Genomic DNA, 17647 nt, shown 5'->3' with positions numbered 1-17647 from the left:
AAGCTGGGATCTCCTACGGATCATGTCAATACAAAATGGCCAGAAACAAGAGTCAGGACAGGTAGCTTATCTGCAAACTCTCTTATTCTCTTTCCTGAGCACCTACTGAAACTTTTTTGTGCTTTATCTTGCAATACTATTCTCTCCATTTAGAAAATGAGGACAATAATACTTACCCATGCTTTTAAACAACCTGTGAGATAGTTATATGAAAGATGGCATGTACACATAAATTATTATTTTCATGAAGATGGAGTTAGAGAATAGGTACAGCTTCATATATTTATTATTAATGTGAAAATGGACCCTCTGTTTTCCAGCATACACAGGCAATGCAAAATTTATAGCTGAATTCAGAGAAATGCTGAACCTGGGGTAAAACAGGCAAGACTGAACATTCCAGCAACGCTTGTAAGAGGGGATGGAAGCTACTTCTTTGCAATTAGCTGCAGCATCCCAAAGGTCATAGTCTTGGCTAGGGTTTTTAATGCTCTACTCAGAAGGACTGCAAACAATTGAGAAGAGACCATTTAAAAAGAGAGTCAGAACAGAAAGAGCAGGCCAACGGCATGGATAAAGCTTCTAAAAAATCCATATTCAGAATGCAGCTGTCATACAGAGAATAGCCTATTTTCTACAGCCTACAAACAGTATATGATGGTGGAAAAGATGTTGTACCAAGTTTTTTGCACAATCAGAACTTTCTAATACTGTTCATTAGGGAATGCATTTAGTCATTATTTGTTCTGTTATGAAGACGTCAAAACACGCATCACTGAAATAATCCTAAATCATATACAGCTGCAGGATGTAGAAAATAGGAGGTCCAATGAGAAAAGAAGCCTCGTTGGATATAATTCTTACCAACAGAGAGAAATCAAAGAAAACTGTGAGAACAACGTCAGCTTGATAGCATTGTCAATGAGAGTGCTGCATTTAGCAGAGACAGGTTACGAAATTCAGAGAACACAATTGCAGAACACAGTGCAATTATATTAGACCACAGGGAAAACATCTTAAAGAATCAAGAATGCTCAAGAGTTATTTATCAGGAGGAGTTTTCAGAAAATATTAGAATCCATCAGTGTCAAAGGGAGATAGGGAACATGCAAGGCAAAACAGACAGGATTTCTTTTGAAAAGCCTTCAAGGAAGAAGAAGAGGGAGCGAACATGGATACAGAAAACACTAGACAAAGCTCTGAGGGTCTGAATACGGACTAGAAAAAGAATGAACCATACATACAACAGAGGAGGGAAAGATTAGGAAAGCTTGTAGGAAAAGAAGCAAAGGTTACTCTTTGCCATAAAGGTTAAAAGGATTAATGTTTTCATGAACTCGGTAATGGAAAGAAAAGAGCAAGAGACATAATAGCAATTGATGAGGGAGATGTGACTAATCAAAATTCAGTTGCCTCAGAAAATAAACCCTTTTTAAAAGAATCCAACAAGGCGATCAATAAAAAGGGAGTGAGAGCTTGTTAGAACTAGTGGAAATGTAAGCAGAGAAATATCTAGAAAACCTGAAACAAATGCAAATCAGCAGATCCAGCCAACGCACATTGTAGGGCATACAGGGATCTGAAACACTAAGGTAACATGCCATTAGCAATCAATAATGCTCATGGAAAACTGGAAAGAGCCCAGGAGAGCAGCAATAAGTAAACACAATACTGAGTATAGAGAAGAGGAAAAGGGAATAATCATGGGAACCACAGATCACTAAACTCTTGCTGTAGCTCATGATTAAAGCTAATTAAACAAACAGTGGAGAAAAGGAGAGTACTTTCTTGGAGGCCAGCTGAGCGAAAAGTCATGGAGACATAAAGACATTGAGGCAGCTCTCCTGTCTGCCACGGGTGCTGTGCACAAACAGGGAATAAGGAGGCCAAAAGATGAAGAGGACGAATACAGAATGTCCTCTTTCTTTCTTGGAATAAGTGAGTGGAGGAGATATGCCAGGCAGAGACAACATCAGGAGCCTCTTTGGAAGACCTCCCACTTGAGAGTAAATTCATGCTGCAGAGGATAGTTTTTAATGCGTTTCTGAGTGGTCTGCTCTGTCTTAAGTAGCTGGACAGGGCTTGTGTCTCTTGTGTCAGACACCACTTGTGTCTCTAATAGTGCTAAATTGATCTGAATGCTGCTTTTTTTTTATTATTTTTTTTAAGAAGCCTGCAGCAGTGAGAAGCTGAAATCTCATTGAAAGTTGATGTTTGCTGAAGGTTTAACTCTCTTATCTTTCTCCCTCTCTCCCTTCCCTTTGAAGATCACAGCCTTAATCCAGCAAACTGACAGATGATACATAAATCTTAATAAAATACCTATATTTCTATTATAGAAAAGCCTACTTTTGAAATATTGTGTAATTGGCTCTGATTCACCCATTGCTGTATGGAGAAAAGCCATCCTAAGGACCCAAACGTAACAAAAACTTTGTCTTCAGAGGAAGATACATGTAGGGCTTAGAGTCAGCATTATCTTCACTAAAGATACAGAAGATATACTGACCAATATAATTCTTATATTGGCAGATAACATTAAATTGAAGAGAGTATTGAAACCAAGGAGAAATGAAGTGAGAAGTGAAACATGGAGAGAATATAGCAAAATGAGAATTGACTCAAAACACTACAAAGGAAATAGTTCAGGAAAAAATTCAATGGGAATCATGAAAATTTGTAACCACAAGTCACCTGGGGTAATATTTAAAAAATTAGACATGATTTTGTAGTGGAATATAAAGATGCAGAAATCCTATATGAAAGTATTGTGTCTATATACTGAGATACTACTTCTCTTTATAGTTCTGTGGATATTTCATTTGGAGTACTGCGTTTAGTTCTTGGTAAAACAACTCCAAAGAGGAAAAAATGAGGGAGTTGAAAAAAAAAAAAAAAAAAGAAAAAAGAAAAAGGTAAAAGGAGGAACAATGGCATGTGACTTTAGGGAGTAAACAAAATGCAAAAGGAAGCTAATAACAGTCTATTAAATTAAGTGATATTAATTCATAAAAAGAGAATGCCAGATAAAAGAGAGTAATAAAAATCTATTTCAAAAGGAAAAAAAAAATAGGATGATTATCAAGGCAATACACCCAAGCATGAGAATTTTTTATTCTAGCTGAGTAAACTGTTTCTTTGATAAATGAAGAAGTCTAAGTTGCCTGATATGTTTAAAGGTAGATTCCACAAGGCTGTACAAAATATTTTACGGGGCGATGTTTTGGCAAAGAAATTAACGGGTATGTTCTCTGAGGTCTTATCCACCTGTGACATCAACGATTTTATTTCTATGGTGTCTTCCTGTTGATTTATATGGGATGAATTTTTAATCATATAATGTATCCTTTACTGCCATCAACAGTGTTTTATTCAGAACACATTCAGTGCTTCCTGTGAGCGACTGAATAACTCAAAGCCCTGTCTCTTGGGCGTACCAAATCCGTTAAGTTACTTCCTTGCAGTTGCTGGCTTTATTTGGCTAGTCCCGGGTTCTTGGGCATTCATCAAAAAGATTATCATGCCCTTTTGTGTCGGCAGAAAGATTACTTCTGAACAGAAGGACTGTAAGTATGTGATGTCCACACAAGATTTACCCTTCAAAAATAGCATCCTTTGGGCTTTGCTCTTTCATGTTGGTATTCATAGCCTCATGTGAACTTCCGTTTGATTTCAAGTCATCCCTGGATTATTGCCATATTCCTCCACCTCTCTTTAAGAAGCCACAAATAGAATCAATTATAGTCTACTATAGAAAGGTGACATTTGTGTTCCAGGACCTTTTGAAAGTTGAGGGAGGAAATGGGGATTATTTCTTTATCACGATGTTGCTGAATATATCAGAACTAGAATGTTCCTGTCTTATCATGACATTTCATTGTAACACTAAGAAAGGACATAGTTCTCAGGCCTTCATGCTAATATAACAGGGTTTTTATATCTTACAAATGTGGTTAAACATGAAGGATACCAAATCCCCTGTGAGAAAAAACTCCTGAGATGGTCTTCTGATTCCTACTTGTTGTAATTCAGCTCATTAGTTTAAAATCTAATGTTTCTTTTGGGTAAATATTTATTTATTTATTTATTTATTTTTCCCTGAGATTGGAATATGAGATGCTTAAAGTTTCCTTCCTCTAAAGTACTGGACCTTTTCTTTCTGAAGATGAAAGCTCAGTATGCCAAGAACTATTCTGGTGAGGATTGCCCCTGACAGAACTGCTTCACGGCTAGAGAATTTTGGGTGGTTATCAGTGGAGTTTAGCTCACCTAAGTGTAGATCGCCACAGCTCAGCTAGTTACCCTGGGCTCCCTTTATAGTCACTGGAGAGAAACAGGTGCTTTAAAATATGATTCATCTGACCTAATTTAAACGTTGATTTCAGGAGAAGATGAAACACTTTTACCTAACTATATTTGCTCCCGAACTTTGTTGGCTACAGAAGGGGTCTCAGATGACAAGTCTAGATGCAGATGTCCACATTTAGTTCAGTAAATTCCACCCCATGTGACACTAAGAATCAGCAGGCCTGGATAAGGTGAGCTCTGGCTCTGCAGCAGCCTTGTTTCCATTGACCTGTCAAAATTTCTGCATGGGATTGCTCCTGCTGGGCACAAGTTCATTGGCAGTTTTATAGAAGAACTAGGAAAGGAGTGATGTTGATATTAAGTCATTCTTTCCCTTTCATTAATTCAAACTCCCCAGACTACCACTGGTTCCAGTCTCAAGCTACTATGGAGTTCCCCAAATTCCCAGGACATGGCTCAAAACCTCCAGTTTCTGATTTCAAAGATCACTCTTCAATAATAAATGCAATGTTCTATCAATAAATACTAAATCTGAATGGAGACAAAAATCTCAACAAGTCATCAAGTGGGATATTAATGTTTATAAAGACAACATAATCCTAGAAATTGAAAATAAACGTCAATGTAGTCTTCACATTGAGAAAAAAAAAGAGCTATCCACAGTTTGGCCAATAATAACTGAATGATTTCGAGGCTTACTGTATAATTAGTAATTTCATGTCAGCTACTTAAATTCTTGAACCTCTCTTGGGTCTATAGTGCTAACAGGAAAAGAAATGGTAATCTGCTACACAGAACAGGTGCCCTCCAGTGAACTCCAGGTACAGATCTGCCAAGTCAGCAGATGCCATTCTTGGAGCTAGTTTTCAAGGGCTAAACACACACGCATTTTCTCCTAAAATAAGACAGTAACATTACCGATTTTTTTTTCCAAAGCCTCAGAAAATCCCATCTTAATTTGTAATGCACATTTTCCAAGCTTTTCAATGATTTTTATAACAACACAATCCTTTAGTAAGACTGTAATACCTACTGTGCTTCTGCTTCCCTGACAATTGACAAATATATATTTTCCAAGCCCCAACCCCCCACAAAAATTGGTGGCATGCACTATGGAGCTTGTGTGATGAATTGCATGCAGTATCAGGTAGGAAAGTGGTTTCTGTTACCTCTTTTTGCCCTACTGGAGGTGGTGGCTCAGCCTTCAACTGCTTATCCATGTGCAACTCACTTAACTCTTCACAAATCTCAGAGTTCTGACTCCGGGCGCCTGGGCTTTGACATCGCTGCCCCCTCAGCTGCAGCTGCTTTTCCTGCTGGAAATAATCCTAGATGGGTTTATTTTCTTTTTCTTTGATAGCATGCTTATTTCTTATGGAGAACTCCCCAGCTAGAAGAGAAAATAGCCTGAACTATACTTGTCAGGGTATGACGTCTTAAGGAAAAATGGCAAGCAACAAGATTACACAAGCTTATGCTGTAATTTTTCAGGTTTAGCAACTATATGTGTCAAGATATCTGTCTGTAAAATCGGAAATTACAGATAGACCAGCTTATTATTTTTGAGCTGTTGTTGTGGGAGGAAATTTCCTTGTGTTCTCCACTTTCCATCCAGTTTGGTGACATAGGTTCTTCCAAGGACCAGAGGCACAGAGGAGGGCTTGTAGTTCAAACAAGGGGTTGTGCTTTGTTTTTTTTTTGTTTGTTTGTTTGTTTGTTTGTTTTTTTGCAACTTGAGGGGTGTACTCTGAAGCCAGGTGACTGAGCGATATTCAGCATCACAGATGGAGAAAGGCACCAGTGCAACACCCAGAGCCCTGCCACGGGGCTGCTTGAAACGATGTGAAAAAAACTCACCCTGAGAAGACAAGCTACACATGGAAGGGAAGGAAAACGCCAAGTTCACAGGAAGAGATAAAAGGTATCTAAAAGTAGATGTAAAAAAAACTGCAGGTAAACACAGGAACGTGTGCGGCGCCTGTTCAGCAAAGCACTGCAGACTACTTTGCACCCACTGATATCAGCGGGACTTAACCGCAGGTTGAAAGGAGAGCACATCCTTAAGTACTGCACTAAAAGGGAATGCGCTGCGGAATCAGACCAGCATTTTTTCCTGCAAACACATCTGACTGGCCCCAGTGCCTGCCGGTACAAGTGGTGCCGTTAAATCCAGCCACGCCATCCTGGGGCGATGCTTATTGCCTCTGAGCTCTCCAGAAGTGCTGCCAGGACTAATGGCAGAGGAGAGCATGCTTGCACGGTTGGCCCCTGCATCTGGAGCCCAGGTTCACTGCTGGTGTAAATCAGTTCAGTTTTATTGATTCACCTGCAAGAGGGGTTGCTCTGAAAACTCCACAGCTCATCACAGCACTACCATCGTTCATGCCATTACTAATGCTGCTACTAAAATATTAATAAAACTCAAGCTGATTTCAAAGGGTTATGCTGAATTGCTTACAGAAGGACTTCCATGCTGAGAAAAAAATTACAAGCATAACAGGATTTCAACAGTAATTATTTAAACCTATTTATCTTTCACTTGTCCACCTTTTTTTTTCCTTCGGCTTGAGTGACATTCGACGTTATTCAAGTATTAAAGTGAGTTTCCCTTCCCCAGGGAGCCACAGCCTACCTGCCTCAGTTCTAAAGCCACATCACCACAGGAAGTCCCTCAAGAGGTACCAGCAGCAGAAAAACACTTTATTCCAAATATAACTATCTGAGAGAACAGATGACACAAAGGAAGCAGTTGGTTAAGCAAATTGCTCTCTCTGTATAAATACTTTTGGACTGTCAGGTTTGTACCAATCCTTTCAAATGTTGTTCTGCGTTTCTAGCAAATTAATTCAAAATCAAATTACTTGTTTCCTGCTTCAGAGGGCATGTGGTCTAAAATATAATCTAGCTTTAATAAATTAAAGTATGCATGTGCAAGCCTGTACCCTCTGCATGAGAATGTATTGCATGCGATTTCTAGGCACAGTTTAGCACCGATCTTCACAAGCCGGAGAGTGTTCCATAATCACTGAGCCCCTGCCAAAAAGTAGCACTTTTTAAAGAGCATCTTTGGAAATATTGTAATATTCAGGAGAGATGCTAGCATGGAAAGCAGAGAATACTCAATAAGGCGCTCAGCCATAAAAAAGTTGTGTGTTTTTTTTTCCTTTATGCAACGTGCATACAACTTAGTACCACGTAATCTTAATGGCAGGGTATCAGTTATAGCACTAAAACAACAGGAACAATCGTGTCACGTTAAAAGTGCAAGGCAATCCCGGGTGACATCTCGAGTTCACTTATGCAGAAGGGTTGTGCACTCAGATTCATTAGAAACAAAGCCGTGTACGAGAACAGACTGTGTAACTCAGTTGATCTGACGAATATTCAAGTTGTTAAGCAAATTATTGCACTGAATAATTAAGCTAGCGTCAGATGCAAAGCTTACACCGTTTCTCTACTGGCTAAACCTTCTCCGTGGCACCAAGATTTTAGGAACAATTTCCTAGAGACTAAACTCCAGGAAACATGGCCCCAGCTACTTCCCAGAAATCACACTTGTAGCAAGCATCTGACAAGTTAATATTAATTAGTACTGATGGAGTATATCCTGGCAAATTATCCACTAGGGTTAGGGAATTAACTGGGTTTTTGCAAATGACTGATGCCAGCCCTGGTGAGCTGCTGCCATGGGATGGAAGGGTCTCAGTTCCAGCACACAGAGCCCAAGGGTCAGCAGGAATCTGCCTGGGGCAGGGTGCATTCGCTGGGGTTTTGTTTAACTTTGGGCTGTTTGCTTCTGCTCTGCTTCCAGATGATTTGCTCTTCTGGCAGCAATGGCAGCAGGTTTATCTCCTGTAAAGCTCCCCACCGTGGGTGGTTTATATAATTTGTTTTTAATTTTTGTATCAAGTGCCATGTTGCCAAGGCAATACACATTATGGTAATATTTATTGATTCGCTTGTTTTCACTATTTATAAAGTAAAACCGTTCAGCAGTACGAAAACTTTGTGCCTATAAATGGCCGGCTGGGAGCCTGGGACAGGCGTTAGCTCTTTTAGAGGATAAACCATAAGTTTGCTCACCCCTGCTCGGCTCTGGGCCCTAAAAAGAGGTGCTCTGCCAGCACCGTAGGAGGGTTTATCCTGTGTAGGAGGCTGGACCAAGCGCTGTCCCCTCGCACGCTGCAGGTCAGCTGCGGCACCACAAAAACAGCAACCGGATTGAAAACAGAGCACGATCTGGATGACATCCCAAGTGTGCGTGTGCACGGACCCACATACTTGTTGGCTGGCACAAGTAAATACACAGGCTCCACACCACGTCCTGCCTCTGAAAAGCACGGATCAGCTAATTGTTTCGGGCTCAGATGGGGATTAGTGCAAATGCCGCTCCTCTGGAAAGAAGACTTGCTGCTGGCAAACCAGGACAAATACCTGTCATCGGCGTGGATTCGCTTTATTCCTTCCCCATGGAAATATCATTTTTTTCCATCCTGTGCAAACAAATTTAGAAAGATGATCCCCAGGCCTGTCTCTCACATGGGGATCTGCTCGGATGGGCTCTCCTGACACTTCACTCACTACCTAGATCATGACCCCAGCTCGGAGCATTTGTTCCCTGATTCCCCAGGCACGGCTGTCATGGGAAAGAAGACGTGCAAAGCCTTTGATAGCAGGAAGCTTCCTCTCCCTGCAAGCGGGGGAGGTAAGGACTGGGGACTGGGCTAGAGCACTCCCCACTTGCAAATGTCACTGCTGATCCAGCGGGCACAGATGAAGGAGGTGCAGGATGAAGTTAATTCAACTTATTTTATGAGGTGGTCAGGGTATCGCCTAACGCTGCTGGGACAGTGCAAATACGAACTGCCCTTTACTCAGTCCATGGTGCAATGGGAAACAACAATCTTATGTGTCTTCTCCACTCCCCACCAGGCTCATGCATCCCTCTGGCACCCTGAAGATGAGTTTTGGACATTGCTCATTGCAGGAAGAACCACTCGCAGTCAAGGATGCTGGCAGCAGAGGCATCTCTGCTTTAGCCATTTGGAGATGACCAACACTATGACACAGCCTGCTCAAGAAATGCCATTCAGCACAGCTACAATTAGTCCTCAAATAGTCAAGAACATATTTTAATCTGCAAACCTTCCCATGGCCAGTTCAGGGATATGAAATACAATAATAGGATCCTGAGGAGTTTTTCACGTAGAGCAAACCCAGCTCAGTGGAGAAACACATGTAGTTACGAGAGGGTTGTTTACTCTGGGAAGTAACTGTTGGTGTTTATGTTCCTCCTTGCAGACAGCTATGGATTTCACAAAATTGCTGTGCCTGGTAGCTATTGGCATCCTTTCTGGGCAACAGTTTGCATCGAGTAACTGGCACCCTTCCTGTGCAGAGAAGCCAAGGAGTAAACGAGTGTGAAAACTGAACTGTTTGCATCCTACCTCTGCACAAGGGGAGAGGCGAGCAGATTGCAGTGCTGCTGAAAAGCAGCGAGCTTGCCTTACTGGCAGGGCAGCACCTGTTTCGTGTGTAGAGTCAACAGGAGGCTACAGTCAGCAGAGCTGTCAAGCTGACAGCTCTCAGATATGCTGAATTCACTCTGTCTGAAAAGACTTCAACAGTCGGGGCTAAAATGGGAGAGAAATAAATAGCCTCGATCCAGGGAAACAAATGGTGGGGTTTGCTACCATCATTTATGATCCTGGTTCCCCTCTCATGAATAAATATAAATCCTTGTAGCACCAATATAATCGGTGGATTTATCTTTCTGCATGTTCAGCATGCAAAGAAAAAACACCAAATACATCAGGAAAATCCCCTTGCTTCCTTAATATGAGATGGGGAAGATTAATAAAACTTACTCTGCTAGGAAGAAAGGAGGGCTGCCACACAGCTGTCAATTTTAAGCGCGCATGTTCAGGAATCTCTCTGCCCCCATTTGAGGAATTACTTCTGCAAAGCAGGGTGGCTACTGCTCAGTTTAATGAGAAATCACAGGAAAACCAGAAGCAATATCAGAGCACAGCACTAGGGACAGGACTCATGTGGCACTTTAAAAGCATGTTTCATTATCAGTCACCAGCATTTGTGATGCTGATGTGAAGTGCCTGAAGTCCTACCTTGAGTTTGCAGCACAGGAAGACTGTACAAAATTTAGGGGCTGCAAATTCATCAGCAAGGGTGGATAGGTATGAAAGCAGGAAAGAGAAACATCTAAACCTGGTGATATGAGGGGGCATCCCCACTCTCCATCTTACACCACCAGCTCTATCTCTCCAACAACAACTTCACATCAGACTAACTTAGCCTCTGATTTTTGCCCAGCTTTTCAGTCCTTATCTCCCCTTCCCAGCCTTTCCTCTCACCATTCACCTGTGCAAAAGCCAGTCACAATGTGATGCAAACTCAGTCATAAAACATCATCAGAATGAGAAAGTCCTGCTCATATTTCCCATGTAATTCCATCTGTGTTGGTTTTTTTTCTTTTCTTTTTCTTGATGACACAGCCTTTACAGGAACCTCATTTATTAAAACCAAAACCACTAGCAGAGGCGTGCAGAGAGCAACACAGACAAAACAGGTTAGATACAGCAGTCTGAGAGATCAGATATAATGCAAGCCTGTTGCCCAGCTCCTGGTGACTGTACCGGTAGATGAAATTCTGTCCTTAATTTGGATGTTCACAGCTCCCAAGGGAATTTTCAATTGTGTTGTCATCAGTCAGAGTGAACACCACTGTAGTTTGAACTTACACCTGTGTAGCTAAATACAGGACTTGTCCTCCTGGTGGACCTATAAAACAGCTTTATTCCCTGAAATCTGTAGGCTATTTGGAAGCAAAGATGAGAACTTGTTTAAAAAAAAAAAAAAAAAAAAGTATTTGTGAATATGCAGCTGGATAAAAATACCAGAATCTGGGCCTTAAAATTCAGAGTGGCTAAGGCTGGCCAGAAACCACAGCTGCTGAGCAGAGAGTGTTAACAGCAAAAACTCCTCTGGTACCAAGCCATCTTGGCATGTGTGTATATATATACGCATATATATATATGTACACACACACTCCAATATAATGTGTTTATATATATAATGTATGCATATATGTATATACATATATGTATATACACACATTGCCAGCCCCTCCTGGATTTATTTTTTTTTTTTATTTTGAATAAATGTGAACTTTTTCCCCTGACAAACATCGTGCAGCCACCAACTGCTGCTCTCTGCACCAACCCTGGGTGCTTTGCCAAATGCCTTCCCCTGAAGAAGAAAAGGGCACTTTCACAGTGGTCTTTCTCGAATTGATCCAGAACATTTTACGTGTTTGAACTCTGGCCCTGGAGGAGCAGTGCACATTATTTCTAATGGTGTGGTCCTGGCTGGCCTGAGATCTTTTCCCACACTGGGCAACACACTGCCCATAATAAAGCATTGATTCATTATTCCAAGGGTTCAGTCTTAAAATTGGTTTAAGTGGGAGAACTTGGCAAAAAGATGGACTGCCAAAGTTAATTTAGCTTGTTATCAATTCAATAGGCTTAAATAGGCAGTGAAAGTGTTTCATAAGTGTTCATTGTTCAGAGTTCAAGCTAATACCTTCTGCTAAATTGCATTTTGAAGTTTAATCACACTCTACTTTATGTTTCTTTTGGTAATTGGGATCTCTCCACAGTATAATACGAAGAACTCAAACTAATGGGCTCCTCTGATTGAAGCTTAAATTTTGGAAGTTTGCCTCAAAGTGCAGCATGCTTTGAGAGAGTGTCTGACATACTACGGGTCCTTTCACCCAAACAAGGCGGTAATGTTTTGATCCTTAAGGAAGACTTATTTTAATACAGGCAATAGCAACAGAATAACTGTCAGACTTTCAGATGCCATTATTTTAAATGTTGTTATTTTGGACCATTATTGAGGGGAGTAATGTCAAGCCCTCATGCCCCTTGAACACACACACCCTCTGTCTCCCCTTGGCACAGGAGCTGTTCGAGAACTGGCTGCTGTTCATTTTGTCCGAAATGTTAAACATTGGCATTTTCCTTACCAAAGGCAGAAACAGCAAGAAATGCTCATTTCTGGGCAGCATTGTGCTCCGGGGAGGGACATGGATCCTGGGAAATGGCACCCAGTAGGCTGTGACTGACGCATGGTCCCCGGTCTGGGCTCTTGTCCAAATGCATGTTGACAAGTCCGCTACGCCTGATATCGGCTCGCTCAATGCCAGGCTTTTCTTTTCTTTTTATTTTTTTTTCCTCTTTCTTTCTCCTATCAGCTCCCTGTGTTTCCTGGACCTTAGGCACTATGCTGTAGACAAACATATTTCCTGGGCACCGTGTCTACTGGATAAGCACCCTAAAACCTTTATACGTGGTGTGACTGCTGCGATCACGTCAGCAGAGAGATCTGACACTGAGTCTTGTTCTGCCCTATTGTACTGAAATGAAATAAATATAAATGCCATTCTACATGTAAAAGCAAAGACAAAATAGAGGTGCTTTAAATCTGCTGCTGTGATTTACAGTCCTTTTTTTTTTTTTTCTCTTTTCTTTTTAATGGCCTTGCTGCTATTCTTCCCAAGGTGATAAATACAGAAACATTCTATTTAATTGCTAAAAATATGAAAAAAGAAAATAAATGAGTTCTACACACTTTTCAGGAAATGCAAACCAAACCATACACTTTCAAAGAGAGAGAAAATCAGGCAAACTGGATCTAATAACAACAACAACAACCAACGCTTGCTGCCTTACTTAATGGTCAGAAAAATATTGTCCCAAATAAAGCTGACATGCAGACTGCTGCAAGATTTACTGCACACTGTGCATGTGTACACGTGTGTTCATTCTCCTCCCAGTATAAACTGGGGAGTCATCAACTGACTTCGAAGGTATTTTATCCAGTTGTACTAAAAGAAAATTTGTCCCTAGGACTGTATCGGAAAACAGCAGGGATATAAATATTGCTTGAAAAGGCATTTCCTGACAATAAACGATATTTCCTGCAGTAAAAGGCTGAAATTAATGTGCCTTGTCAAATAAACATATGACTTCATGGTATCTCTGATTTATCGATGTTCGAATTATCAGGAGAGTAAGGTATCGTCACAAACAATTTATACCAAAATCTTTATGCAATGGCATTTTTAGGGCAATTATCAGTAATTTCAGCTCCACTAATGTCAACCTGGAATAATTCTACTGACTTTTACAGAATTCATATCAGTTTAGGAACAGGTCTGTACTGTACAGAAATTGTACAGTTAAGTATCCAATGATTGCAAAGGAACAGATGTGGGTCCAGATGTTCATGGTGAAGTCTCTGTTACCTGAGACATTTAATTCCCTCCTCTATCTCACAAATGATGTATCACAGTGAAAATAAACTTACAGGCTCTGAGTAGAAATTATTGCTTGAAGTCCTTGACTCTGTGCTATGAGAAAACTAAAACTTGATGATCCCAACGGTCCTCTCTGCCCTCAAAACTATTAATCTCTTACTGGTAGAAACATGAAAAAAAAAGCCATCCGAAACAGTTTCACCTTGTCAAGTGAAATCAAATTAAGTCAGTAATACTGAAAAAATGGGGAAAAAGAGAATAAAAGCTTGGGGATTTGATCCAGTTCAGAGCAATATAGGAGCTGTACCACCAAATAGAGACTCTGGTCATGGCCAACTCTGTCATTGGCACGTATGGAGGTAGGAACTTATCTAAAGCCTGGAAAACTGATTTTCCTGGGAGATGCATTTGACAGAGCCCAAGCTGAGAAAGTGATTTTTGTGGAGTTACAAATATTTGTCGGGTGTGCAAAATCCAGGCAATGTGTATCCCTCACTGAGAAAAATCCTGTGAGAAACCAGGAAACCCTGAGGGGTGACAGAAAAAACCTTCCCCTTCCCACAGGCAACATTCCCTGCCAGGTCATGAAGGCGAACCCCAGCAGGCAATAACTCCCTGCCATTTAAGGATTTCCACATCCAGGGGAAAGCCTCGGGCAGTGGGAAGGGGCAGCTCTCGAGCATCTTTGCAGATTCAGACGGCACAAATCAGCCACAGTGGGAGCTGGGACCTGGCCGCTGTGAACCTAAGCGTGTGTGCCTGGTGTCGAGGAACGGGGAAGGAGCTGCAAAGCGCTTCTTCATCCCAGCAGCAGGCAGTGAGCACTTTCCATATGACCCAATTAGCCACTCCATCGGAACAAATCAATAATGGCATTTTCTGGAGACAAGCAGGCAAGTGCTGCTGGCTTGGCACTGCACCGCACGGGGAAATGCAGAGGTGTTATCTCTGCAGAAAACAGCGTCCATGCCTGGTTCTGTCACGGCAGAGGGGGCAAATGTGGCCACGAGCCACTAGCTACTGCAGCATCATAGATTTTCTTCTCAGTAGCATGCCATAGATAGAGGGCAGTAGTCAGAGTAAGGCAACACATGCTGCAGTTAAATTTAAGAAAGGGGAGAAGGCAATAACAGCCTTACCAGGCTGACTCAAACAACAAGCAAAGTTTAGAGCCATTTTCTGACATTGTGCTAATGACATTTGCTGACTGGAGGACCTCGCCAACGCAGACAATGATCCAAATACGTTGAAGAAAGACACGCATGTCCTTGAGGCTTGGGGTAATAGAAACAAGATGGAGTTCCATGGTGTAAGTTCAGGACACTGTGCTTTGGGGACTGATTCAGGATGTCAGCCTGGCATTACTCATCTAGAACCTCCTTTTAGTCTGTCATGGTGTGTGTTTTTTTTTTTTTTTTTCTGAACCAAAAAGTGATGTTGCTGTGGCAAAGGCACACACTGTTCTGGGCTATAGCTGTGGGCACCTTGCAGGATAAGCAGTAATAAAGAAGGAAGTTTGAAGACTTTATTTATCTAATGTAAATGGCACAAACTCCTCTGATGTCTGGAACTTTCAATGCAGTAAAACTGCAGGTGAGTTCCGGTAGGATCCCCATGTCAGGTGGATTGCACACTGAATTGTCCTATCACCTTACTGTCCCACAAAGCATTCCTTACTCCTGTAAGAGCCTGAAGTTTGATGCTGCCTATGAAAAGATGGTCTTTTTAAGCAATCATAGGAATGCTACGGAAGCTGAAGACGACAATTTGACAATTTCCAAATTTTAATTACTTAGGAAGCCAAAGTGAGAACCCAAAAGAACCTTGAGAAGATGCAAACTGTTGCTGTGGTTGCTGCTGAGCTTTTAGGAGTTGTTTCCCTGCTAGGACAACCCATATTTAAAATTATACATCTCAAAAAAGTCGAAAAATGAAAGGCAGTTTCCTTTCTCAGTCTCACTCTCTTCCGCCTCTTCTCACACCTGCGCTGACTTTTATTGCTCACCTTTTCTTCCTGATCCTTTCACCATATGTGTGAGCTATAAGCATGTGTCTCTTGGCTCTCAGAGCTGGCAGAGCATCTCACTTACATCTCAGGAATCAAAGCCATCAGGTGGGCTCTCTCCTCCGGAACCCTCTAGATGACAGTGCCAAAAATGGGTAGCTTTGGGAAATATGGCTGCTGCCAGTAAGATTTTATGATAGAAATGGAAGCTGAAATTTAAATGTAGACATTTCTACGTGTTTCTCGTCACCCGAAATTTCAAACTGCTTCATCTAACACTGTGGGGGTCATTTGTCTTAGCTAAGATGGCTTATGATGCCCAGAGAGACAAGCACTGGTACAGGAGCTGTAAACTGAACTGATCCTCACCCTAAAATATCTCATTGGGATCAAAAGTTTTGTGGTTCTTCTGGAGACTGACCTCCCTTCCTTTTTAGCTTCAGAATATGGCCCTGGATGTTCAGCTGACACAGCAAATGGGAAGGACATGTAAGGATTGTGTAGGTTCACCCAGCCACACACTTGAGAAGCATGCAATGAATATATTCCCTTTCCATACATTTCTTTTTGCCTCTTTACCCATGCAGTTGCACCAAAATCTGCATGCATGAGGAGGAAGGCAGGTTCTGGCAATATTGCCAAAGGACTGCCAAATTCCAGGTCAGCCCACAACTTTAAAGTGAAGCAGGGTACATTTTCTTCTCCCCAGCAGTAAATCTACATGCACATCCTCTTTGTACATGCTAAAATATTTAAATATGTAAAAATATGGATTATAATTAGGGGAAAGTTAGAATAGATTTGAATGTTTAACGTACCCTTGGTAGTTCTTGTTTAATTTCTGTATGATGCCCTCTACACAAAAAGATACCTCACCGCAGTTGTGCCCTTTCAGTGCAATCATGTAAATTTTGCTTTTGTTCACATTGTTTTTCCTTTGAGAGCTCTCTCTCTATGGTTATCGTGACCATTCTGAAGGAAGGAGGTAAGAACCACTGCAGAGATGGGCTCACAGGATAAAGGCTTCTGATAAAAAGCAGGGAATTTTAACCCTCTGTGCCCTTGATACAAAAGCTTGCACATTGTAATAGCCACAATAATGCATTCAAGGAGCTGGGATTTAATATTGACCTCTAGCTGCAATAGATGCTTCTGCAGTAACCTATGTGTTGATAAAGGGATTTTATTTATTTATTTGTGAGTGCAGAGATCGTACGTATGTCTTTGGAACGGGCACCACTGAAAATGACAGGTCTTTCAGAGTATGTTTTCCCACGGCTCTTCTCCTTTTTGAGACATTTACAGCTGTGCAAATTTATTAGGGTCTTGCAGGAAAACAAACACAAAGATTGTCCTGCAATTATGTGTTCTGCTGTCGAGCTTCTTCCTATTTTTATTTATTATGCCAATACAATTTGAGTCTTTGAACCGGAGCCCTCTCACGTGCACATATTTTCCTCACTAGACATTTGACAAAAGCAAGTGCTGGACATGTGAACTTGCTTCTTGTTGGGACCCTTCCAGGAGTAGTCCCCTAAGCTCTGCAGACAAAGGTTGAACACCACTGATCGGGGCTACGCACCAGGGAACACCAGTGACCTGCAGCAGCTGCTCATCAAAGCCTGTAAAACACTGGTGACAAAGCTAATGAATATATTTCTCAACCCCTTTCCTTCTACGTCATGCACATGCTAGCAGTGACTACATTGTTTCACTAAAATCCAAATATTTCATGGCAATGCAACAATACTAACCTAATATTTATTGAACATTTCACAAAACGATGCAGTGTGCAAACTTAGTACTTCGGTTTGTTTCTCCTATTTGGTTTGTTTCTTCCTATTTTGTTTCACTTGGAATCCTCAATGTTTATGTTATATATGATAACACTTCCATATAATTGGAACCATTTGAAAAAGTTTTCTTAATATTTTCAGATCCATTATTATTTATTATGTTCTATTTCATGAAAATGACTGTTTTCCTATATC

General features: G+C 41.2%; 1 protein-coding gene across 6 annotated transcripts in view; it reads right to left on the bottom strand.

Moving 5' to 3' along the window:
* LOC116486531 (sodium channel protein type 5 subunit alpha-like) overlaps positions 1–17647 on the bottom strand; it is a 208478-nt gene that overhangs the window by 49286 nt on the left and 141545 nt on the right. For 5 of the 6 annotated variants that reach the window (XM_032182836.1, XM_032182841.1, XM_032182835.1 and 2 more), the window contains one exon: positions 5478–5624. In XM_032182836.1, the coding sequence (XP_032038727.1) occupies positions 5478–5624 (147 nt within the window). The remainder of the gene's footprint in view (positions 1–5477; positions 5625–17647) is intronic. The other variant, XM_032182839.1, reaches the window with a different exon arrangement.

This window comes from Aythya fuligula, chromosome 2 (genome assembly GCF_009819795.1).
Source record: "Aythya fuligula isolate bAytFul2 chromosome 2, bAytFul2.pri, whole genome shotgun sequence".
Lineage (NCBI taxonomy): Eukaryota > Metazoa > Chordata > Aves > Anseriformes > Anatidae > Aythya > Aythya fuligula.
The sequence above is the reverse complement of the archived record's forward strand: the minus strand, read 5'-3'. Positions and strand labels throughout refer to the sequence as shown.